This window comes from Rhinolophus hipposideros (genome assembly GCF_964194185.1).
Source record: "Rhinolophus hipposideros genome assembly, chromosome: 14".
Lineage (NCBI taxonomy): Eukaryota > Metazoa > Chordata > Mammalia > Chiroptera > Rhinolophidae > Rhinolophus > Rhinolophus hipposideros.
In genome coordinates, this window is record NC_138060.1 from 57,586,377 (window position 1) to 57,614,045 (window position 27,669).

General features: G+C 39.1%; 1 protein-coding gene across 9 annotated transcripts in view; it reads right to left on the reverse strand.

Moving 5' to 3' along the window:
• Positions 1–27,669, reverse strand: part of ANO10 (anoctamin 10) — a 149,690-nt gene that overhangs the window by 87,220 nt on the left and 34,801 nt on the right. For 6 of the 9 annotated variants that reach the window (XM_081072592.1, XM_081072591.1, XM_081072595.1 and 3 more), the window contains 2 exons: positions 21,894–22,085; positions 19,834–19,962 (listed from right to left, as the gene is read on the reverse strand). In XM_081072592.1, the coding sequence (XP_080928718.1) occupies positions 19,834–19,962; positions 21,894–22,085 (321 nt within the window). Of the gene's footprint in view, positions 1–8,374; positions 9,055–19,833; positions 19,963–21,893; positions 22,086–27,669 lie in introns of those variants that run through there. The other 3 variants (XR_013994886.1, XR_013994887.1, XM_081072596.1) reach the window with 2 other exon arrangements.

A 27,669-nucleotide genomic window follows, 5' to 3' on the forward strand; every position in this document is an offset into this window, starting at 1 on the left:
CTCTTAGCCCCAGGGTGTGCCCCCCAAGGTGTTTTGCTGGGCAGCATGGCACATGGCAGTGAGGTTCGTGGTACAAGGAAGGGCTGAACTGGAAAGAAGCACAGTCTTGCCATATAAACCCAGGGGTCATGAGCTCCGACAGTGTTCTCCTTAAAGGACAGCCCAGGCTGTAAGCTGGGGGACAGAGCGGAGAAGGGTCAGAACCCTGATGGGAGGAGGACACCTGCCCCCGCCCCCAGACACATTTACTAAGACATGCCGCAGAGGGGGTGGGGTGCAGTCCATGACGTCTCACTTACGTCCGTGCATGATTCCACCAGATTTACTTCTGGCTTCATGCATCTGGGCTCTGTCACCCAACTGACTGGCAAGTGTCTTCTGGGAAGGGGTCCACCCTCGCGCTGCTTCCTATTTCCCAGCACTGATGATAGCTCTGGGCACGTGGGAAAGCAGAGGTAAGACAGAAGGGGCCAGGCAGACACAAGAGAGAATCCCAGACCTGCCCCTTTTCATTTAGTGAACATCCGTATAATGCTTAAGTTTTAGCAGTCACTGTTCGAAGCACTTAAAAATACAGACTTCCTTTTCCGCCCATAACAATGTTTTAAGGGTGGGTATTATTGTCACGCATTACTTTACAGACCAGGAGTAGAGGTAAGAGAGGGTCAGTGATTTGTCCCAAGTCACAAAGTGTGGTTGGACCACAATGCCAGGAAGACAGGTGGTGAGGAAGAGTCAGATTCTGGATACATCTTGAATAAAGAAGATTTTTAGATTTGGGGTTGGAGGGCGATGAGTCTAGGATGACTCCCAGGGTTTTGGCCTTAGAAACTAGAAAGATAGAGTTGGCATTTATGGAAATGGGAAAGGTTTGATTTTCATTCTTCTTACAAACTGAACTTCATTAAAAATATTATATTTTATTTCTTTAAAATACCCTGACGGGCAACTTCCACTTCTGCCAAGATGGAATTACACTCTCCGACCTGAAACAACCTTCAAAACTGTATAAAACAACAGTTTTCAAGACACTGGACAACAGGCAGTGAAGGCCCATAACCCCTAAGCAACAGGAAACAGGTGACATAAGGTCATTCCTGCTCTCTGCCTAGAGAAGTTTCCAGGCCGCAGTGCAGGTGGAGCACAGCAGACTCTGAGTGGCGGTGGGAGTCGGGGAAGAACACAGCACCAACTCTCTGTGGGACAGAACAGAGAGAATGCTGCATGGAAACCGACAACCTGGTCTGTCTGCAGACGGCGGCCCTCAGGTATTCGGCCGAGTGCCGACCAGCACATGCGTGTGAGTAAATTACCTGAGGTCCAGGAAAGCAACATCTGAACAGCCTGGAGGGAACAGTGCTTGGTGCTCACACAGGACTGAGAACTGTTTGTGTTCCAACGGCCAGACTCGAAAACCTCACCCACGGGTCATCAGAGAGAGTACTCAGAGGAACTTGATTCAGTATTGGGAAATAGAAGCAGATTAGTGTATGGTTCTTCCACTGTACAAGAAGTGGTATAATATCTCTTGGGGGTAGACTGTGATCAAATAAAGATGTGCTCTATTAACCTTAAAGTAACCACTGAAATGACAAAGTAGAGTTGTTGCTAATAATTTCAACAAAGAAGAAAAACTACGGAATACTCCTCCCCCCATCACACACACACACACACACACACACACACACACACACACACACGATTCTCTATAAATCAAGACGGCAGAAAAGAGAACAAATAGCAAATGGGGAAAATAATAAATACATAGCAAGATAGTAGAATGAAATCTAACCATATCAATAACCAGATTAAACATAAATGCTGTAACACCCCAACTAAAAAGCAAGGATTATCAGATTTGATTTAAAAAAAGACCTAATCATAATGCTACGTAAAAGAAACACACTTGAAATATAAAGACACAAATAGGTTAAAGGTAAAATGTTTTCCAAAAGGATACCATAATAACAGAACCATGCTTTACAAATATTAGACTGTAGAGGAAGAGACTGAGTTGGGAGAGCCGTGAGGCGCTCACTGGAACACCCAACAAGGCATGACAACAGCAGCCTGGTGCGAGGCGGGGATTAAAGAGGAAGCATTCTGGAGGCAGAATCGGCAGTGGAAGACAGATAAATCTCCAAAGGAAAAGAACAAAACTAAAACATCTTCTATGGTTTCAAAGGGAGTCACCGTGAAGATAATGATCCCATTTGTTGAGATATAAAATACAGAGAAAGAAGGACCCACAAAAGTGGGGTCTCAGGGAAGATGCTGTGCTCTCTTCCGAAAGGCTGAGACGGTGGTGCCTGTAGAACAGCCATGGGGAGGTGTCCTCAGACAGCCCGAAGGCCAGAACCAGCAGATGGAGGCACAGATTTACGAGCTGGCCGCACAGACAGGACAGCTATGCTACATGAGCAGCCATCACACTGTAATCACATTACACGTAAGCCCAGGCCTCTGTAGGAATTAACCATCCAATACATCGTTTCTGTTTTTTTAATCCAATCTCTTCTAAAGAGTCAACATTTCACACAAAACAATTTTACTGAATGCGAAGATCCATAAACTCCATACGTATCTAAACATTTTCACCTAAACCTAAAGTTTCCTGCTTCTATATTGGTCCTACTTACTTGTGATTGGGTTAAGGAGCCCCCTTTATATCTACAGCAGAGCTTGGCAGACTCTGTGGTGAAGGACCAACTTTTTAAATTCCCAGTCCATTGCGGACCTGTACATGGTCCTACAGTGCTCGGACTGAACTGTGTCCCACCCAGATTCAGATGTTGCGCCCTCAGCCCCAGTGTGACTGGATTTGGAGACAGGGCTTACAAGGAGGTACTTGGGGTTAAATGAGGTCAGAAGACTGGGGTCCTGATCCGATAGGATTAGTGTCCTTATAAGGAGATACCAAAGAGAGCTCTCTCTCCCTTTCTCCACATGCATACAAAGAGGCCAGGTGAGCACACAGCAAGATGGTACCCACCTGCACCCCAAGGGAAGAGTCCTCAGATTGAAAGCTACCCTGCTGACACCCGAAGCTTGGACGTCTAGCCTCCAGAACTGTGAGAAATAAACTTCTGTTGGTTAAGCCACCCAGTCTATGGTATTTTATTATGCAGAGAGAGCAGACAAGCACATACAGCATGTAACCACGTGTGGCTCACCATGCGAACTGAATGGTACTCTAACTGGCCTACACTTGTTCAACAAGATGAGCCCACTGGTCACATGCTTACATGTCACCGCAATGCCAAACTGCCTTAGAGGTCCCGAATGCTTACCCTCCGTTTCTGTGCTTATCTCACTGTGCACCTGTGGACTATCACTAGTCTGCAGACCACACTTCCGCCAGCACTGGATTATACAGTCTTTCTGTGATTGGTTTTTAAAAATGCAACATTTAGCTTAGACACAGAACTTGAAACAAAGGCATGAATTTTAAACACATTAGAAACCAGATGTATTATGCTGTGGGGTGAGAGGAATTACCGAGAAGCTCAGGATTCTGTCATATCATATCCAGGCAAGATCCCCCAAGACACTGCAGAATGCAGGTTCTCGAAAATGAACACCACCCTGCCTTGTTTATAACACCCCTTGAATTCTCCTTCTCTTTAGCGCTTCCATCCATCTCCGTAATCATATCCACAGAGCACGTTACAATTAGATTACAAACTCACAGTGGGAGTATTACTTCTTCAATTGACAGTCCATACCCCATACTCACAACACAGATGCCCTCAGGAGACTGACTCAGATGGATGAGCACAGGAACTCCTGTGAGCCTGTCACTGAGCGGAGGAGCCTCTGGCGCCGAAGTGGAGATGCCCAATTTTCTGACGGCCATTGCAGAGGTCTTTGGTGGAATCTAATTCACACATTGGGTTTTCATTCTGAACCACTACTGGTTTGTTGGTTTGGTTTTTCCTGTAAGTTAGTGTTCACTCATCATCACAAGCTTTGTATAGCTTCTGTATCACAAATGCGAACCACATTTATCCTTTCAGCTCACATGGAAACAGGCCAGCAATCAGCAGAAATCATTATGGTCTCAGGGCAGCATCATACCTCGGCACACAGGTACGTTCACGAGATCACTGAATGTGTTGTTTTGCAAGCAGGATTGCTGTGAGGTACACTTTGCTGGGTGAACTTTATTTCTTAATGTCCAAGGAAAAGGTAATTGAGTGTTACTGCTCTCACTTCTTTCCAGTTCTTATAACTGTAGGACTCAATGAGGGAGAGCACACACAGAACAGAATTTCAGAACTGCCAAGGCCCAGAAGAATAACTAAAGGCAACCTCCTCGTAACAGAGATGGCTGGTCGTTCATCTACATCATTTCCTTTTTCTTCTGGCCACACAGCTGGACAATACTGCCCAGCCTCCCACTAGCCATGTTGTCTCCTAATGGCCATGACTGATTTTCACAGGTAGCAGAATGTGAGTAGAAGTGATTATATGCTCCTTCCTGGCTTGGAAGGAAGTACTGACATTATCTGCTTCAGGACTAGGGGTGGGGGTGGGGGAGGATGGGACTCTGCCTCATAAGGTCAGAGATTCTCTGGACACATTCTCTGGGGTTTAGATGCTCAATGATCAAAGTGAATGACTCATGTCACAGCGCCGTGTCCTCAGGCAAACCAGTTTGCAAAATTAACAATTTAAGCTAAATATGCCCGAAAATGGTCTACAACAAAGTATCATACAAGCAAGGGCTCAGTCCTTTGGAGAACCCACAAGGAGCTGAATACTATTACAGTGTAGGAAGGAGAGCAGTGGGAAGAGCTGTGTGATTTCATAAAGGGCCTGCAAAACTAAATGTGGACTTGAAACCTGAAAATAGTGGAGAGCCCATGAGGACCTGTAAGGAGAGAAGCCCAAGAAGAAGGTAAAGAAGGAACAGCCAAACGGGGAGGAAGAAAGTCAGGAGGTGAATCTCTCACAGCAGCCAAAGGATGAATCTCTAGAATGAACTGAGTCATGAATCTCAAAACAAGGACTGTGTGGGACCATGTTCATTCATTCTCCCATGATTCAAGCTGTTCTCCACACAGACACAGATACAATTTCAAGTTTCTGTAATGATTGTGTCAGCAAAAGCATTTTCTAATTAAGAGTACATTTTCTACCCAGTTTTGAAGACCTGGGTTCTTGGGGGGAAAATCCAAAGAATAGGTTAAGAAGCAGTTTTGTCAAGCTTCTATGTCAGTGCTCAGCACAAGGTGTTGGAAGCCCCCAAATATTTGCTAGCTGAACGCCCCACGACCAACCCGATGGTCAGAAGCCAGTGAACCTCCCTTCTCCTCCACCACAAAGCACTTTAACCACATTGGGTCAGGAGGAAGTCATGTGGAGGGAATGGAATTATTAAGTTGGGGAAAACATTTTATCCTTCTCTTCCTCTTTCCCAGTTACTAAAATAATCCCCTTAAGTGCTGGTGGCAGGAGAAGGGAGCTGATCTATTTAGAAGGAGCAGCGGCCCAGTTTCCACATTTGCCCCTCTCCATTGCAAATGTTTCTTCTTGTGTTTTCAATATCAAAGTGCCAGCAATTGATCGAGAATCTAACGGAGATTGGTCACGTCAAACGTCAGGTTTTCTGAGTGTCATCCCTTCCAGAAATCTGCCACTCTCACGTGCCCACATCATCTCTCCACTTTGCATTTATTTATTTTGTGTGTTCTACAACAGAATTTTCAAATGACAACATTCCTATTTTCAAATGACAACATTCAATATATTGTAGCGCGTTCACATAATACACTTAGAGAGGATTAAGTTTTAAAAAATGTCATCAAAATCCGCACACTGAGGGAAATAAAATCAATTGCGTGATGAAAACGATGAAGCTTTTAAAACAGTGTCAACTTCTCTCTTTAGTCAGGGGAGGGATATGACGAACATATGGGCTGTAAAATTATCTTACCAATTTTGGATTCCCTTTCGGAATTAGCAACATACTAATTGTTCTGTTCAGTCACCAAATCTTTAAATAGCTTCATATTTTATTAATCTCTCTAATTAGCCATCATTTTGACAATTTCTTCTCTGGATTTAGAGATGTACTATTTGTGATTAGTTTCATCGTGCTGGAAGCATCTGTGCAGCACTGGGGCTCGCTGCCGGCCGGGGACAGGCGGAGCACACCCACCCACATGGTGCCACTAAACAATTAGTTCACAAGTCAGGGAAGCAAACTGCTAAGAAGCACCATAGCTGGGAAACAACTTCAACAGACTGGAGTAATACAAGTATGTGTTAGAGAACATGCTGTATGATACAATTTATACAAAAATGTTAAAAGAGGCAAAGCGAAATGGCAACGGAAGTAAGGAAGTAGTGACTTCTGGTTGGTGGTAACCGGGAAGCGCAAGAAGGGGCTTCTGCTCAAATGTTCTGTGTCATACGAATATGTTCACTGCTTGAAGCTTCACTGAGCTGGGCACTCATAGCCAGTATCTATGTGTATGTTACATTATAATAAAAAGCTCTCTCAAATATTTTGAATACTTAAATAGCCTATAATATTATAGAATATAGCAGCTATATTCTTATTGCAGCCCTACTTTAAGCAGTAACAGCAGAGGTCCCTTAATTTCTCAGGGTAGAAAATAATTTCTAACTTACTTTTTGACTTCAACAATAGTGGAAAACATACACGCATGTGTATGTATGTATATATGTATATATATGGCATACACAGTGGATATAATACACACACACACACACACACACACACACACACACACCATGCTGCTACTTAATGGCTTTGGAAAAGCTACAAAGCATTTAAGTCAAAGGCATACAGACTCATAAGCACAATTAATTTCTGGGAAATTTTTCAGAGTTTGTTCAATGACTGTATATTTATAAAATTTCAATTTCAAAATGTCCCTTTCCAATTAAGTTATTAAAACATGCTCAGCATGCTCCTTATAGATGATATATTATGATATGTTCGATGTTATAGATTACGTTGACAAGAAGAGATCTTGTAGTGAACTAGGTATAATACAAATTAGAATAAGTACAGTGACTATTGCTAGACCAGGCAAATTATTCATTTTAAAATGAACAAAAAGATCACGGCAGATAACATCTATACAAAGTTACTATGAGAATAAGATATTGAGAATCAAGGTATTTCAATTTTTGGTTCTGTTCTCCCCCAAAATAAAATATAAACAAACAAAAACCAAATAAACAAAACATGAACCAGATGAAAATTATAACTCAATATTCGATCCTGAGCTAAATAATCTTAAATTTACAAATATGAAATAAAACCTCCAAATAAGAAATATAAAAACTCAGAACAGAAATATCAAACAAACGGGAAGATATGAAATGAGAGTGACAACAGAGTAAAAAATTAAGAAAAAGACAGAATCATCTTAGAAACAAAGACTAATTCACAAAGTTGCCAGGGGAATACATGGAAATGAAAATATAATATGGGACACAAAAAAAGGCTTAAAAAGACAAGAGGACAAAAATAAAGTAGAGATTTAAAAATGAACGAAAATTATTGATAGGCAAGAAGAACAAAGAAGATCCAACATACATATAAATGAAGACCCTGAAACAAAATAAAACAATGGAACATAATCAATATTAAAAACTATTCAAGAAAATGTCCCAGAAATAAAAGACCTGAAACTGTACTGAAAGGGCCCTCCATATCTCTGTGATCTGGACCAATCAACTCTGAGACATATGAAGTCTGACATTTAAGTTTGTGAATTCATCCTAGAAAAAGTGCTACATGCCTCATTGCTGAATATCACTATGGTCACCTTCGAAGTACTCCCCTTGGGAAGCTATGCACCAATGCCGGCACCTAGTCCACTCTTCAAAGCCATTTTGGAACTCTTTTTCTGGAATGGCCATCAGAGCTATCGTCGTATTATCCTTGACATCCTGAATGTCATCAAAATGTCTTTCTTTCACTTTTCCTTTATCTTTGGCTAAAGCAAGAAATCATTGGGGACCAGATCAGGTGAGTAGGGAGGGTGTTCCAATACAGTGATTTGTTTACTGGCTAAAAACTCCCTCACAGACAGTGCCGTGTGAGCTGGTGCATTGTCGTGATGCAAGAGCCATGAATTGCTGGCGAAAAGTTCAGGGCATCTAACTTTTTCATGCAGCCTTTTCAGCACTTCCAGATAGTAAACCTGATTAACTGTTTGTCCAGTTGGTACAAATTCATAATGAATAATCCTTCTGATATCAAAAGGTTAGCAACATCATCGCAGCAAGTTTGTGAACTTAATTGTCTGACCTTGTATAGCAGTTATAAATCTCTATGCACCAAATAACATAGCAACTACATTTATTAATCAGAAACCACAATAGACGCTTTGTAACAGGAACACACTATTTAATGGGAGACTTTAACACTACTGTTAAACCAAGACAAGTGGACGAAAAGTAAGTAATAATTTAGAAGACTTAAATAATATGTTTAATAGGGTAGAGCTTACGGAGAAATAGATACAGATATTGACAACATTAAATGCTTATAATAGAGGATGTATCTTCTCAAGCACACATGAAACATTCAAAAATATGATCCTATGTTGTTAGGTCATGGAAAAAGTCTCAAACTTAAGTGGCACACGTGTATCTACAAGGCAAAACTTGAATATTCTTTTAACTAAAACCTAAATGTGCAATACTATTAATAAACTACAGGCAGAGACACACACACAAAAAGTCTATTATCATGATTACACATATTCTAACTTTTGACTACAGCCGCATGCTGCTTAACTAATATTCAACTATCCATTTATTTAAAAATTATCAAATACAAACATTATGGTTTTTAATGACTTTGCTAATTGACATCAACCTTAATCCCTCGTTCATTAGAACATTGGAATTCTCGATCACTTCCACTGTGCTGATTCCTATTGTCCTTCTACAAATCCTGCTGATTCTAGAAGCACATGAAGGATACATTGTACCTTTAAAAGGCTTAACCGCAGTAGAATATCACTTTCCACACAATTATCTGCATTTCTGTGTATGACCCACATTCTGAAAACAACAAAACATAAAACAGTTGACAATTTTTGTTTTTAAGTGTGACCAGTGCATTCTCAAATGTCTGAGAAATACGGCTCACCTCATTAATTTCTTCCCATCAGCAAAACAACAACCAAGATGGGCAGCTCTTTTTATGTTGAAAAGGAGGTATGAGGGCTCAAAGAAAGAAAAGCCAAAGAAGCCTTCTCTTAACATGTTCCTTTTAGCAAATCTCTAAAAATCCAATTATGAAATCTTATTTGGAGCTTGAAAAGAGCCACTTGCAATATAAAATCAAATTTTAGATTAATTGGCATTAAGTTGTTTCATTCTTAATTAATGTTGGAGGAAAAGAATTACTTCTTTCATCGTGTAGACATAATCTAAGTCACAAACAAAAGATTTTCCAAAACATGTTTCTCAATAAATTTTTACACATTTTAAAATTCATTTTTTAATTTACATAGAGTAAAAAAAAAATCACTTGTCTGGGTGTACAGCTCTTTGAGATTTAACAAATGCACTGAGCTATGAAACCATCACCATAATCAGCATACAGAACAATTCCATCCCTCCAGAAAATGCCCATGTGCTGTACCTTTGTAGTCAAATGCTCACTTTACTCCTAATCCCTGACAACCACCCTCAGTAAACAATAATCTCCACATTTAGACTGGATGCACATTACAACAATCTACAGGACAAGGCTAACAGCAAAGACCATGCAGTGAACTCCACCCATAGGCTGTCCTGAGCCCTCCAGAGGCTCCTATGTCTGCCCTAAACCCTAGTGGAAGAATACCATTGACCTATCGGAGAACTGCTCTTCTTCCTCGTGGTTCCTTCCCTACAACTGATCACCATAAAAGAATATTAATAAACTGTATTCTTTCTGTTCCAATCCCACCACCTTTTTGTTGTGAAATACTTCCTCAACCTGAGTTCCTTATGCACCAATGACTACATCGATCTAGACTTAATTATTAGCACAGATGGTGCCAATTAGTTTTTACGTGAAGTGCTGAAATGGAAAGGATAATGGAAGCACTACAACGTTCCTTGCACATGTAGCAATGGTCACAGCTGGAGCCACTGACAGCAGCTTGGGGATAATCAAACCTTTCCATTCTGCAGCTCATCTTCCATCTTGTGCTCAAGCTGCCAGAGGAAAAACTTGATCTTCAGACTCAGAATAGGCCTAGCTTATAAAACACACACACACACACACACACACACACACAAATATCCACACACACATACATATGTGTATATGTGTGTAAAACATGGTGTTTATATTCCTTCAGTTGGAAGATAAGGGTTTTTAACTAAAACATGTGATAAGTTGCTTTCTAGAAAGTAATCAACACTCACAATCTTCCTTTCCCTTCCTGTCATGGTTTTTAACATCTTTGGAAATAGTTCGTTTTTAGTAACATTTGTAACACAATGGGATGAGGAACACATTTTATTAATTAGGAAGAAATTATAGTGGTAATATCAACATCTAACATTTGTAAGCACCTTGGAGTCCACAAAATACTCTCACACAGTTTCTAATTTAATCCAGTCTTTGCAACATGGCACTTTGGGGGTCTACAAAACAAACTAAAGCTCCTCTGAAGCTTTTAAACTATAGAATAAAGTGGGAGAGGGGAGAAGGAAAACAGAAGTAACAATAAAAGAACAATTATGATATATTGCAATGACTAGAAAAAGTATGAACTGGTCAAATTGATACCACTTCACCAAATCCATAATGTATCAAACCTTAATATGTCAAGGTTTATGATGCTATTAATACAAATTTGATATTCAAGCCCAGCCCAATTTGTGTGTGTTTCCCTTTGAAGTTAAAATGAGGAATCATTAAAAAATGCACATTTTAATGTTTTATTTTAGCAAACACTGAAATGTACATTTATTTGCAAGTCTTTTAATGTAGCACCAAGGCCTTTCCTTTGAGTAGGATCCAGGGACAGAGATCCTCACGGTCTTCCCTGCATAAATAACACCCAAAAGACAAGGTCGATGAATCCCAGGTTTATTTTCTTTAAAGGAGAGTAAAAACTCAAAGACACTTGTAAAGCAATGTGAAAACAGAATCTGGAAGCTGTCCATATTTTTATGATTTTTCCTTAATCTTTTCTAATTGCCTCATCTTTACCCAATCTGATAGTGATTTGTCTTTATGGAGTCTTTCCAGAGGGTTTCACAGAAATGACGGCTCTCTGTTTCAGCACACACATTTCATCAGTTTTCATTCCATTTAATTAAATTATGCCAATTACAGTAACAAGAATACCACACATAAACATTTGGGAACAACATGCTTCTTGGTGAGCACTTAACTCCATGAGTGAACATCTTCCCCGTGGCCCCCACCCACGGGCTGGGAGAGCCCATGCCAGCCAGGCGGGGATGCAGAGAGCTGGGTCATGGGGTGGGGGGAGGGAGGTAAGAAAAGAGGCTTTCTGCTGTACTGTGACTTACCTCTTAAAAGATTCTGTCAGTAAGCATTTCTAAAGTCAGGGCTATAGCTCAGGAAAGCCTGTCCTTTAATTATTCCCCCACAATTAAGAGAACACAGAGCAATGTTTCATTTGGATAAAATTGAAGAGGGGTTAGCCCAGAGAAAGACCAGAAAATTACTGAGATTATCACAGGAATAGAGGAAACCAAAAAAAGAAAAAAGAAACCCAGTTCAAGAACTCCATTCAAAGTACCCTAATCCAGAAGTCAAAACCTCTATTTACCCTTCCAGGGTCCCAACACATGTTCCAACACTGGGAACAGGTAACCAGATGAATAGTTGGTTGTGGGATCCTTTCTAGGCATGTTTTTTAATTGATTTCTCAGAATTTAATCAGATCTTTCAATTAGATGAAGAGATTAGTATGAGAACAGATATTGTTTCTGAAACAACAATAACAGTAACTAACAAATACTGAATATTTAATCTTGCCAAGCACTAGAGAAAGCATACAGTGTGCATTTTATTCACTTATCTTCAGAAAAATGTAGGTACTAAACTCATTCAAAGACACATAACTTGTCAAAAGAGGAGCCAGGATTTGAACCGAGAGCCCATGTTCTTAACCACTGTGCAATACCACCTAATTCAGTTCACTTTTTCTTATAAATAATATAATTTTAATATTTTACCCAAGGGATGTGTTAGTATACTTCCCAAAGGTACATCGAAGTCTTTCATTATAAGGTTGAAGTTAATTCTTCAATAATCGCCACTAACTATAAGTTCACTGAAAAAAAAACTATATGTGACTCATTCATTCATTAATAAACACTTAACAAGCAATTGCTTAATCACTTGACAACAAAGAGTTAAAATAATTTAAGGGACACTTCTCCGTCACTGAGCATGTATTGTGTGCTTGTCCTTGGCTCATGCTCTCAGGAAGCTAAGTCTAGTGGAAGGAGCACGCTATTATTCTCCAGTTTGAGTAAATGCTAATAGCAACGTGCAGGAAGGGCTCTGGGAGGCCCAGGGGCAGAAGGGGCAGAAGGGGAAGCGAAGGGGAAAAGGAGATTGTACAGAATCTGATATTCGCCAGAGGCATTTCTTCTGTAAGCCACGGGGATTCACCGAAGGACTGTAGCAAGGGAGAAATGTGATCAGAATTTTGTTTCGGAATAAGCACTCCAGAGGTAGAGAGCATGAAAACCAGAACGCTAGTGAGGGTCTGCTGTAAACGTCCAGGGAAACCATGGAATGCATACTTGAAATAAGTAAGTTCTATGGTATGTGAATTAAATCTCAATAAAGCTGTTGAAAGAAGTTAAGTCTAGATGAGAAATGGCGAAAGCCTGAACTCCAACCACGGCCATGGTAACAGGGATTCAGAAGTCAGAATCAGCAAGACGTGATGGGTGATGGATGGGTGCCACGGAGGGAGGGCTGGACTCAGCGGTGGGAACGAGACCAGGAAGAGAGAAGAAAAAGGAGTCCTATTAAGGAACGGAAGCAGGCACCTAAGCGAGGGTGATTAACCTACAAACAAGAAACTGTAACATACACAAAACCAGTCCAGTGTTACTATGGAGGACCAAGCCCACCAAACGCATCAGTGAGCAGATGGAAGCTCACTGCGACCGGATTAACTCATTAGCAATGGTGGGACTGTTAACACGTTCTCACCTCCTCCTCTGTGTCAGACCTAGTGCCCATGACTTCCTGTTACATTACCAGTGCCCTCGTGTCTAGCTGAGGAAACGAAGACACACAGAGATTAAGAGGAAGAGCTGAGCTGTGAATTCAGCTAACTCCTGAAGCTGACACCACACGCTACTTGGATGCTGTACGCTGCCTTAACAAATCATGATGATAAAGACGATAAAGATAATGGAAGCCTCATTCAGCCATTGCTGAGCCAGTTAGAATGGCAGCTCATATTCCCTGTGTCTTGACCGAGGGTCCAGCTCTGTGTTCGGCGTTTCACGTGAACCATCTGGGCTACATCTTGCCTTGTCAGGGTGGTAACAAGACCTGCATTTTATTAAGTACCTGCTCAATGCTGGACACTTGTGATTAAGGTTACACAGGTGTCATTTTTACTCCTCAGAGCATCCCGGCCAAGGGAGCTGCACTGGCCTTAACCTGCCACCAAGGAAATAGACTTACTAGACAAGGTGACTGTCCCAGGGCCACTATGCACTAAAAGGCAGTGCGGGCATAGAATCTCCATAGTTTGAAATATCCATGTGTAGATATAAATATAGATGTAAATATAAATCAATTGAGAGACAGAGAGAGAGAGCAAGTAGATGTGTGGCAAAATGTTCAAAACGGTGACTCTTAATAAAGGATATATAGGAATTATCTGTATTATGCTTGCAACTTTTAACTCTGAAACTAATTTTTTTTAAATTTTTTTTAAAAAAATTTTAAACTAATTTTTTTAATAGAAAAATAAACCATGTGAATCAAGGCATAGAATAATCCTAAGGGCTCAGTCCATTCCCAGGAGACACCTTTAGTCATTACGAACAGATGAGAACCAATTCTGTTAATAAGCAGCTCTAAAAAAAAACAAAAAAATTACCTTACTATTAAAAAAAAAGAGAAAGAAACTGCAATTAAGTGATATTTTTTAAATTACCAATTAAACATGCATGGTGCAGACTGCTTGCTGGTCACTAGGACCCAACAATTAGAAATGCAGTATAATTTCTGGGGTGAGTAGTTCATTCATTTGCACCTTTTAGTAGAAACAACAGAAAAAGAACAACTTTTAGTAGGTGAATTGTTAGTATTCAATATGTTTGACTGGAACATATTGCCAAATTTAGAATTAAAAAAAAATCATGAATGCATTTAATACTAAAGTGAAATATTATCAAACATTTGCTATTCAGAGGAATTTAGGACATTTCTATTTGGGGGGAATTGGAGATCTTTGTGTAATTCAGCATTTAAAATAGTGATCCTTTGCTGGAAATTACACCAAAGAAGGGAACTAAATTTATCTAAAAAGTGAGGATGATGATTCTTATTTAAGAGAAATTATTTGGATACTGATTTAATCCTGTGGGCTGGACTTTATGACATTGACAATATTTGATTATTTTTAACCCAGAAAACACTTTCATACGGTTTCATCATATTGGTTCATACATTGGCAGCCTATTTTATTCTCTTGGTCGGTCTACAAGTGAACACACAGAGAATACAGATGTTATGTTTTAAAGTTGTATACCTGAATTTTACATAATGTTATTAACCAATGTTATTCCAATAAATTTATATTTAAAAAAGAGAAGTTTTGGAATATAATCAATAATGTTGTAAAGATTTTATAAGGTATCCGATGGACACTTGTCTTATTAGGGAGAACAATTCATGGATGGGGTAGGTGCCTGACCAGTGCAGTGTACACCTGAAGGTGAAGCTGAACAATATTGAATGTCAACTGTAATTTAATATATACAGTCACAGGATGTGGAGTACAGCATAGGGAATAGAGTGAGTGAAACTGTAACAGCTATATACGATGTCAGAGGGGTAGTAGATTGGGGAGAGGGGTTATTACTTTGTGAGGGGTATAAATGTCTATTACATTGTTTGTACACCTGAAACTAACAATAAAAAAGTTTCGTTAGTTTTTTTTATTAGTTTCAGGTGTATAAAACAATGTACTAGTTAGACATTTCACCCCTCACAAAGTAATAATCCCCCCAATCTACTGCCCCTCTGACATCATATATTCGTTAGTTTTTAAAGGCAACACTAGATGGCAGTAAGTACACAAAAGTTGTATTAACATGACATTGAGTTACTGGCATATGCTAATGATTATTTTTGCCTTTTACTCAATTTTGTGCTGCACTAAATCAAGTTTTAAAACAAAACCTTAAAAATAAAGAACCTAAATAAAAACTAAAGTTTCCTAGTTTCAAAAATGTGACCCAGAGAAGCTACTGAAATTATGAATTTATCCACAATTTAAATATGAGAACACTAACTCAACATCAACTTCATAAAACTGTTACCTTTCCCATCTTTTTTGTTAAAAAATTCCTATCGCATAAATGTATTTTTATGTCACTTAATTTAGAGAAAGTAAAACTTTAAAATATTTTAAATTGTCTTTTACATCAAGATGTTCAAAATTTATACAAGAATTTACTTTATATATATTTATGGCTTATTTATTATGGCTTTTTGGAATTAGTGAAATTTCTACTTTTAGGGGGGCACATAAATGAATATAAGAAAGTACAATATGCTATTTATTTAATATGCTACTAGCAAAACATTTGTTAAACTCAAAAGATACTACCGTGTTTCCCCAAAAATAAGGCCTAGCCGGACCATCAGCTCTAATGCGTCTTTTGGAGCAAAAATTAATATAAGAATCATAAGACCAAGTATATACTATACTATGCTATGCTATGCTATGCTATGCTATGCTATACTATACTATACTATACTATACTACCGGGTCTTATATTAATTTTTGCTCCAAAAGACGCATTAGAGCTGATGGTCTGGCTAGGCCTTATTTTCAGGGAAACACAGTAAAACTTTATCTAAATTGAAGGAAAAAATGGGAATAAAATATAATTTCAAGATTTTATCCTCCTATTTAACAAGACATTGCAGATCAAAGAGAAAATTCTTATAAACAGAAACATGTTGATTTGATCCATTGATGATTTTGATGACTTTTCTGTAACAGTCCGAATTGATATTTCAGTATGATTTTACAAACTTATACGGTAATAAACCAAAACTTTTATTTCCTAATTTATTTGTAAACTTTCTACTTTTTGGATTCATTACAAGAACAGATGGCATTCAGCACAGGTCTCAGAAACACTAGAATAAAATTAGCTAACTTACTAATTTTCTGATTACTTCTAACACTTTCTCTGTGCTTGACGTTTCTGATACACAAAAACCTCAGTTTAGAAACCAAAGCTAGGGTCTTCTCAAATGCATGAAAGTCAGTCAAGTAAAAACAAATAAATCTTTAAATACATAAATGTATTAAGCTATATATGTATGTGGGTATGTGCACGTGTGTGTTAAATATGCACATCTTCTCAAGTACATTTAGAAGCAGAGTTCTTGAGGACAAAAATAAAACGACAGCTTTGTCTTTCTTTAGCACCAGATGCAGGATCATGTACATAGCAGCTCTCAATATGGACGGAGTACAATTTAATTAAGGAATAAAATGGAGGAGCATTCACCACTTTGTGTTCTCTAGGCAGAACTCAGAAAATGTTACAAACTAACAAACGTAGTCAAAATTAATACTGAATATGAATTTATCATAAAGGAATAATATCCATCTTTCCTTTTTAAATAAGAACAGCTGAAATGCCTTTTCTTTTTAATAGCTTGATTTATTAATTCAACTTTCATCTAAACACCGAACTGTGTACCTACCAAGTTTTAGTCACTATTTTAGGGAGTAGCCTTGTTTACTGAGACAGAACAGGGGCCATGGCCCTGCTGTCACAAGGCTGACAAGCACAGGACAGACATACATTAAATAAATAAACCGACAAGTACAAGGCTTGTAAGTGAGATAAATGCTATGGAAGACACGAATAGAGGCTTCCTGAGATCACCAGAAAGACCTAGCTGCGGTGGACAAATCAGAAAGGCCAGTGATATCTAAGCTGAACCTAATGAATAAGTGTGTTGGCCAGGCCCAAAGAGAGACTTCGTGTGTGCCAAGGTCCAAGCTGAAAAGATAAAAAAGGTTAATAAACAAGAAAGTGAGGACTTCTGCTTCTGAGAAGAGTGGAAGTACTTTTCACCACTACTCCTGCTAAGCAAAACTAAAACCCATACACACTTATACAAAATAAACATAAGAAGACCCTGAAAGGTAGAAAGAAGAAGGCAGACTGACTAGGGACGCCGGGACCTAAGGAACAACGTGGGAGTGAGTTCTCAGGGTTTCCGCTCTGCCTCATATATCCCAGATTAAGTGCTGAGGATGCTGGCAACCCAGAAATGAAAATGGGCAGACAACAACAACAAACAAACAACAGCCTGACCTCTCTCTCTCTCTCTCTAGCCAAAGGACAGTAAAAGGAGCATTCCAGCTAGATACAGAACGTTAGTCAGGAACCACTCTGCTACAGCCCAATACCACAGAAGTACTGTGGCTCCAACCCCACCCGGCCCAACAAGTTCCCAGAGACCCCTGCGAGCCTCTAACAAGGGGCCTGACCTCACTCACCAGAAAAGGCCCAGCAGTTTTCCATTCCCATTGAGTGGTAACCAGCATACCCCGGCCCCCTGATCTTGTCAGTCGGAGACCACGTGCATAACTTGGATTTCCACCCCTATCTGGCAGCTCCAAGGTTCCCTTTCTGCTTCCCAGGGGGCTGTGCCACAGGAAGTCTAGTGGACAGTCAGAACTTTCACAGGCACCCAGCAGTAGGGAAGCCATTGCCCGTCATAGTGGTAGTGGAGACCAGGTGGGAAGCAGTAATGAGGGCTGTTCATCCTCCCAGCAGGAGAGGTATCAGTGGAAGCCTAGAAGGGAGCCAGAACTCCCATCCTGTCCAGCTGTAACTAAGACCAACACCCCCACTCACCCCGGTGACAATGAAATTCAAGTGGGGAACCTGGACTTCTACTACCAATTGGAACTGGCAGTGACGAGGGGACACACCCCACCCCTCATCCTCACACCAGAGTGAGTGGTGTCAGAAGAGGCCAAAAGAAGCAGTAGCCTAATCAATGGGAACACACAGGAAGACTGGGCCAGCCAGAAATCTAGAGAAAGTGACGGCAACATCAACAAGCACACAGGACTGAACTCTCCCGCGTTGCTCAGAAGCTGGCGGTGGACACCATGCCCTAGCTTGTGACGGAGCTCTGCTTGGTTTGCAGGTAGGGATGGTTTTCAGGTTTTCTGTGTCTCTCAAGACTATTACACTCCGCTTGATCTGGTTCTAAATTTACCAGGAAATCTTCTAATAACCAATTCCACTTTTACATGAACACTGATTGTTACGGTCACTGGAAAAGTATTTCCTTCTGGTAAATTAACTACTTGGCATTCTGGTCGGTCCCTTGTGAATCTCATTAGTTTTAAGTATAAGTAAGTCCCAAAGCCTAATTAGCTCTGGGTGTACTGGCAAAGAAGTTCCACGATCTGCCAAGTTAAGGACCATTCCCTACATCGAGAAGGTACACTGTGCGCCTGGCCAGCTGGCCATCCCCCATCTAACCTAAGGTACCTCCTTTTTGTTCTCTCAGTTTCACAGGTAATAAATTAGCCTTGCAAATAGCCCTCCAAAATCCTGTCCAATTCACAAAATTCAAAACAGACCTACTTTTATCTGTCAAAGCCATTCTCTTTCCCCTCCTACTCACTGCTGTCTAAAATCATTCTTCAAAACACATATTCTACCTATAGCCCCCATCACGAACACACATTCCTATCCAATATTGTAAAATAGCAAATACAGCAAAGCAGGATCTATTTCTTCAGCCACTCCTGGAAATGCACAAGTTCAGGATGTCATTTCTTCTGGTCAGCCTTACGTCCTGAGGCCTCAGGTATGTGAATCACCACTCCCTCATCTGCTAAATTGTGCTATCACAATTTTGCACAACTGTTCTATTTTTAAGTATTTAAAAATAAAAGGTCACAATATTCCTGACAACTATAATCACTAGCAACAAAACACTTCCTGCAAATTCTTCCATTTGTGATTGGTAAGTACTCAATCTGCATGATGTTACAGTAATCCCTATTCAGAAATGTGATAAAATGAAAACCTGAAATGTACAGAGACAGCCAACTCTTACTTTGTATGTGAAATTACGAGTCCTCCGATACATTGCAGAAGAGTTGGCGATTTTAGAGTGTTTCACAGTGAATTCCATACCTGTTGCAAATGAGGCTTAATCATTCTCAAAAAGGATTTCTTAGGATTTATTTGCTTAAGAAAGAAGTGACAGATCCTTAGAATAGACTTAAAAAAAAACCCACTATATTAAATCTACAGAATTTGAGTTCAAGTAGGATTTACCTACTCAACACCAGACAGGCCAGCACAACGGGTGGAAAAGTCACTTCCCTGTTTGCACCACGGTGACTAGTTTTCATACCTGAGCAATAACCTAGAACACAGAGCCTCAATCCTCATGTCTCCCCAGTACCTGAACTGCTCTGCTTTCTTCTCAGAAATGCGTGTTGCTAAACCGCCAGTCGTTGACAGCCAGGGACTATCATGCTTTAGAATAACAGAAGCATGTGATGTAGAAACTATTGAAAATAGATGTAAATGTTCACTTACCTCCACTGCTACCACAATCAAAATGAGGTCCGCTTTTGACTCTGGAAAGAGTGCGTTCACTTGTGGCGACATTCCGATCAGAGCACAGTTAGTGACCACAGATATAACACTCATTGTTTCAAAAGCCAACTAAAAAAGAGAAGAACGTGAAAAGAAAAACTGCAATGACCAGCTTCCATGTTTCCTCATCCTTTTTCATATTATCTAAAATCAAGGAAAAAGACTTTCTTTAGTTCTAAGCATTCCTAGTACATTTAAAACTTCTCTATAATGCTATATTTTCTTTAGCTTGAAAAAGCCATATTGTTAGAAGATATTTTAGATACCTTTGGCTTAAAAATCCCAAAGCAACATCTTCTACCTTTCTGAGTGGAGGTTGTAGGGAACTGAATTTGGAATACTTCCTAGAAGATTACGTTTCTGAAGTTACTCTACTCATATCTAAAGAGAAGCTGAAGTAGGGCCACCAGAGAAAATGTTTCACATAGAAAAATAATTAGGTACGATTTCAAATAGAATTTATTTTGTAAAATTGTACTCTACTCTGACCGATCTGGTACACCACATCTGGTCCAACTATATTTGAGGCACTAGTTAGAATAACTTCCTTTCTAGCAGCATTTACCCAATCACCCATAGAACTTCAGTTTTCAGATGTTTAATTACGATGTGTTTCAGCACGAATTTCTTAGGGTTTATCCTGTTTAGGGTTCACTTGGCTTCTTGAACCTGTTGTTTTATAGTTCTCTTGCCAAATCTGAAAAATTTAGCCCATTCAACTTCAAGTACTCTTTTGCCCCATCCCCATTCTTTCTCCTCTTCTCTGGGACTCCAATACCGGGTGGGTTAGATTTTTTGTTGGATCACAGGTCTCTGAGGCGATATTTACTTTCCCAGTCTATTGTCTCGCGTTTGTTCAGATCAGGTAATCTCTATAGTTCTACTGTACAGTTCCTGATTCTTTTCTCTGTCCCTTCCATTCTGCTATTGCACCCATCCACTGAGCTTTCTATTCCAGTTACCATACTTTCCACTTCTAAAATGTCCATTTGATTCTTCTTTATATCTTCTATTTCTTTGTTGAGTTTTCTAATTGTTTTTGTTGTTTTTTTTTTTTTTTAAATCTGTTTTAGGTGTGTAATTGCTGGCTGAAGCATTTTTATCACGGCTGCTTTAAAATCTGTGTGATATTTCTAACGTGTGTCATCTTGGTGGTGGCATCTGCTGATTGCCTTTTCTTAATCAGTTTGGTATCACCCTGGTTCTTGGTACGAGGAGTGATTTTTTTTTTTTAGAGAAACCTAAGTATTTGGGGTGTTATAAGACTCGATTTTATTTAAACATTCCTTTTAGGTGGGTCCTCGGATACCACTCCAGCAGGAGGAGGGCAGTCAATCTTCTTACTACCAGATGGAGGTACAGACGCCCTGGTTCTCCATTTGGGCACCACTGACACGCAAGGTGAGGAGGGGGTCCTTATTATTGCTGGACGGTGGGGAGAGTTCTGACTTCCCGAGAGTTCTGACTCGCCGATACCGCCTTTGCTGAGAGAGGTACACGCTCCTCATTTGTGCTCCCCCGTGGCCTCCATTGTCCTGGGTGGTGGTGAAAGTCCTGACTCCCCACTAGGCTTCCTCTGAAACCAGCTCCGCAGGGACTGAAAAAGGAACCTTATCACTGCCAGGTGGGAGTGAAAGTCCGACCTCCCCAGGTGACCTCCACTAATCTGCAGGGAGGGGGGCCTCATTATCACTCGGTGAGGGAAGTCCCAGCTGGCAACTCTCCCCGAAAACTGTCCAAGTCTCACATCGGAAAGGAGTCACAGAGATTATATTTTACCTCCCTCACCCCTACCCTGAATTTGAAAAATAAGAAAAACGAGGCCCAGAGAAAGTTAATGACTCACTGAAGTTCACACAGCTAGTTTGTGGCAGAGCAAGGAAAAAATCCAGTTTTCCCAAATCTCTCCTTAGGGCTTTTTTTAAAAAACAAAGCAAAACAAAACACAATGCCTCATTGTGCTTCTTCTTGGAAAGAATAATTTTTTCTCAAATAATTACCTGCCATACACCAATACTGGCTGAAGGTTCTGAGAATGGACGTTTGAAGACTCTGCACATTTTTAAAGCATCTGAATTAACTTCGGTGAAGTTGTTTAACACAGCGAAGGCAGCTGCTAATGGGTAAACACAGGAGAAAAGGCTCACATAACCGAATTGCAGGAATAACTCCAAGTAATCATCGAAGGTGCCCTGAAAATGTGAAACACAGGAAAACAGGCATTGTTTTAATATCAGATAGTAATCGTGGTATCAGTCTCTAACCAAAAAAAAATCTCAGAGTTTCTCCCAATTCCTTCTTCTCAATAACAGAATTTATTTAAATTAAAAGGCAATTTTATATTGAAGTCCTTGAAATAAAGAATGAAAATATGATTTAGCTGCTTGTCTTATGCCAAATCATTGAACTATTACACTTTTTCCAAGGTAAACAACAGCAAAGCTAAAGAAATTTGCTCTTGACCAAGAAAAAGGAACGATGTAACATCATTGTTAGAAATCTTACATGACAGCCTCCTCACATCATGGGCACCCCAGTATCTCTGTCCCTAACCGTCCATTAAAACATTGATGGTGGTGATGCCAGTGAAATGGTAGAGTAAGGACCTCCGAAAGTTCACCCTTCCACAAAAGCAACAACAACAAACAGGCAAAATTTGTCAGAATCAACTTTTTCAGTACTCCGGAAATTAACCAAAGGCTTGCAGCAATCCAGGCAGCATTTAGTTAAGAGAAACAACTCAATCTTGCAGCATTTCAATTGACTCTAGTCTTCCCTCCTGCTCCCCAGCATTGCAGCAGCCTTGAAAAATAACGTGCATTCCCACTACCTGAGGGAGCAGAATGAAGCTGCAGGACTTGAAAAGCCTGTTCCCAAAGGGAAGTCATTATCTGACCTGGCTAGTGGTACCTGTTAGACTCCACTCAAAAGGCTTGTCTTTATTCAACCTCACTGAGTCTCTCTCAGCAAGCGCTAAAGGCTTCTCCCCAGGGATGTCAGCTGAATGTTTTAACATGAAGTCTGCCTGAGGTGATGGATAGTAACTGGGGCAAACAATAGATTAGCCAGGGTGCTCAGGAAGAAAAGCTGAGGAACGAGATATCCATAGAAGTTTTAAAAAGCTCGAACTTCCTGGGAATTAAGATCCAGGCACATGCATAGGATCATGCATAAGCTTAGGAAAGACCTGAGGAGGCTCTAAGATCTCACCTCTGACTCACCTTGAGGATCTGTACAAGCAGAAAGTGAATACTAAGGAAGACTTTTAAACTTCCAGGCTTAATGTCGAAGGCATGCCCTAACACAAAACAGAGACCTAACAGACGTCTCTAGAACACTCAACCCAACAGCAACAGAATACCCATTCTTCTCAAGTACACATGGAATAGTCTTCAGGATAGAGGCTATGTTAGGCCATAAAACAATTCTCAACAAATTTAAAAAGCTCTCCAACCACAATGGAATGAAACTGAAAATCAGTAACAGACGGTGAAACTGGAAATCAGTAACAGACAGAAATTTGGGAAATCACATATTATATGGAAACTGAGCAACATACTTAAAAAAAACAAAAACAAAAACAAAAAAACCAATGAGTCAAAAAAGAAGTCTTAAGAAAAATTAGAAAATACTTTTGAGATGAATGAAAATGAACATACAACATACCAAAACTTATGGGAAGCTGTGAATGCAGTGTTCAGAGGGAAATTCATGGCTGCAAATGCCTTTGTTTTAAAAAAAAAAAAAAAGATCTCAGGGCAATTGAATATTTTCACCGAAGAAGCTAGAAAAAGAAGAGCAAACTAAACCTAAAGTAAGCAGAGAAAATAAATAACAAAGATTAGAGTGGAATAAACAAAATAGAAAAACAACAGAGAACAATCGAACTAAAAGTTGGTTTTTTTGAACAGATCAACAAAATGGACAAATCATTACCTAGAGTATGCAAGAAAAAGAGAAGACTCAAATTACTAAAATCAGGAATGAAAGAGGGGATATTACTCCTGATCTTACGGGGAGTTGGTGGGGAAGGGGTGGGAGTGGTGGGGAGAATCATAAGGAAATACTATGAAAATTGTATGTCAACCTGATGAAATGAGTAAATTCTTAAAAATGACACAAACTATTAAAAGTGACTCTAGAAGAAATAGAATATCTAAGCAGACCTTAACGAGTAAAAATATTGAGTTAGTTATCAAAAAATTCCCACAAAGAAACTGGTGAATTCTATCAAACACTCCAAGAAGAATTAAATACCAATTCTTCACAAAGTCTTCCAAAAATAAGAAAAGGAAGAAACACTTCCCAACTAATTTATGAAAGAAAACTACAGAACAATAAATCCTGAATAGAGATGGAAAAATCAACGATAAAGTACTAGCAAGCTGGATCTAACAGCATGTTGAAAGGATTATACACTGTTCCCGAGAGGGATTTATCCCAGAATTGTGAGGTTGGTTCAACATATGAGTATCAATCAATGTAACATACTACAGTAATAGAATAAACAACAAAGTTAGACCTTTATGTATCTTTATATATATAAATATATATATATAATCATCTCAACGGACACAGAAAAATAATCCACACCCTTTCATGATAAAAACACTCAGCAAATGAGTAACATAAGGGAATTTCCTCCATCTGCTAAATCTACAAACACCTACAGCTAACATCATACTTAATGGAGAAAAACTGAAAGTTTCCCTCCAAGATCAGGAAAAGGACTAGGATGTCTGCTCTCAACTCTTCTATTCAACACTGTCCTCGAGGTTCTAGCCAGTACAATTAAGCAAGAAAAAGAAATAAGAGGCATCCAGAGCAGAAAAGAAGTAAAACTGTTTCTACTTGCAAAAGACATGATCTTCTATACAAAAAACCCTAAAGAACCCACAAAAAATTATTAGACCCAATAAACAACTTCAGTAAGGTGGCAGGATACAAGATCGATATACAAAAATCAAAGGTATTTCTATACAGCATGAACAATCTGAAAATGAAATTAAGAAAACAAATTCTATTTATAATACCTCCGAAAAGAATAAAACAGTAATAAGTTTAACAAACGGAGTGTAAAATTTGTACACTGAAAATTACAAATCACTGCTGAAATAAATTAAAGATTTAAATAAATGGAAAGACATTCCATGTTCATGGATTAGAAGGCTTAATGTTGTTAAGATGGCAATGCTCCCCAAAGTGATCAACATATTCAATGCAATCCTGATCAAAATTCCACTAGCATTTACTTACAGAAATGGACAAGCTAATCCTACCGTTCATATGGAATTGCAAGAAACCCAGAATAGCCAAAACAATCTTGAACAAAACAAAGTTGGAGAAATCACACTTCTTAATTTGAAAATCTACTACAAAGCTACAATAATCAAGATAGTGGAGTACTGGAATAGGATAGAAATACAGGTCAATGGTATAGTATTGAGAGTCTAGAAATAAACCCATAAATCTATGGTCCTATGATTTTCAACAAGGGTGCCAAGATCATTTAATGTAGAAAGAATGGTCTTTTCAACAAATGGTTCTGGAACAACTCGATATTCACATGCAAGAGAATTAATTTGGACCCCTTCCTCACACTATCTACTAAAACTAACTCAAAATAGATCAGTGATCTAAATGTGAGAGCTAAGTCTATAAAATTCTTAAAGGAAAATGGAAGAGTAAATATTCCTGACCTTAGACTAGCAATGATTTCTTAGATATTACACCAAAAGCACAAGTAACAGAAAAAAGGAGAGAAATCTAACTTCATCAAAATTAAAAATTTCTGTGCATAAAAGGACACTACAGAGAAAGTAAAGTGATAACTTACAGAATGGGAGGAAATATTTGAAAATCATGTATCTGATAAGAAATTTATATTCAGAATATATGAAGAAATCTTACAACTCAATAATAAAGACACATAACCCAATTAAAAATGGGCAAAGAATATATATTTTTCTGGAGATACAAATGGCCAAAAAGCAAATGAAAAGATGACCAATATATTTAGGCATTACGAAAATGCCTGTCAAACCCATAGTGAAATACCACTTCACACCAATAGAATGGCTATTATTAAAAAAAAAACTACACACACACACACACACACACACACACACACACACACACACAGAGGGTGCCAAAAAAATGTATACACGTTTTAAGCAAGGAAAAACTGTATTAAAATTGTAATACTCAATATATACCAATATCAAAAGATGAATACAAGTCATGTTTGACTTCCGCAATTATAAGAGTTCAAATTGGTTACCATCAGCATAATTTTAATCCAGTTTTTTCCTTTCTTTTCCTTCCTGTATACTTGTTTTGGCACTTTTTGGGCACCCTCTGTATATAAAGTGTTGGTGACGATGTATAAAAAAATGGGACCCTCATACATGGCTGGTTGAAATGTAGAATGGTACCACAGCTTTTGAAAACCGTTCCTCAAAAAGTTAAATATAAAGTTAACATATGACCCAGCATATGGCAATGTATATTCATACAAAAACTTGTATACAAATGTCCATTGCAGCATTATTCACAACAGCCAAAAGGTGGAAACAATCCAAATGTGTATCAACTGATGAATGGATAAACACAGTGTAGATTATCCATACAATAAAATATTATTCAACCATAAAAGGGAATGAAATACTGATATATGCTACAGCATGAATGAACCTTGAAAAGAGTATGCTTAGTGAAACAAGCCAGACACAAAAGACCACATATGATATGATTCATTTACATGAAATGCATAGAACAGATAAATTCATAGACAGAATGTAGATTAGTGGTTGCCAGAATGGGGGAAGGTGTGACTGCTAATCAGTATGGGGTTTTGTTTTGATGATGAATTAGACAGTGGTGAGGGCTGGACATACAACCTTGTGAATTTCCCAAAAAACGAAAACAAAATTGTACATTTTAAAATGCTGAATTTTGTGGTATGTGAATTTTATCTCAATTTTTTTTTAAAGGGAGGAAAAAGAGCTGATAACAACAAGGAAGCTCTCCAGAGTCACCCTAGCAGAAGTAGATACAAAGAGGCCAAAGAAAGGAGTCCACCACAGAAACAAGGGAACTACAGAAGCATGAAGAAAAACCCCTTGGAAACTACGTTTAAAAACCTTTCTGATATGTGTTAAAAGGTTTGTTTAGTCCAAAGGAAGAAAGGGGTACATGTAGTTGTTATATACCCTCCATTTGAGGGGGAGGAGATGTCAACAGTATGAGGTGAGTTATTTAGCAATCGTTTTTTTCTTACAGCTTTTTTTAATTTTATTTTTTTGTTTTATTAAATTTATTGGGGTGACAATGATTAGTAAAATTATGCAGGTTTCAAGCAACTTTTTTTTCTTTTAATTTGATACCATAACCTACGTAAGTTCTCACTACCAGCCCAGGATTTGGAGTCAAGCTGACTTACCTTCAAACTACAGCACCACGGTTCCTTGCCGTGTAACCTTGGGCTAGTGGCTTAAGTTCCCTAAAGCCTAGGTTTCCTTTCATGGAAGAAATGATGATAAACAGAGCTACACTGCAGCACTTTTGTGGGGATCTTTACTAAACGAACAAAGGAGCCTTCATTGAAGCAGGAGGCAGGGGCAGGGGTGACTCTGAGTTGTCCCCTGAGTACCATCACCACATCTCAACAGGACACAGTGCTGTGCTACTCGAATGCCTCACTAGACGCCCGCTGTTCACAGTATCACATTAATTCTCACCCAAGAGAAACAGAGCAGCGCTGTCTGTCGTGCTTTG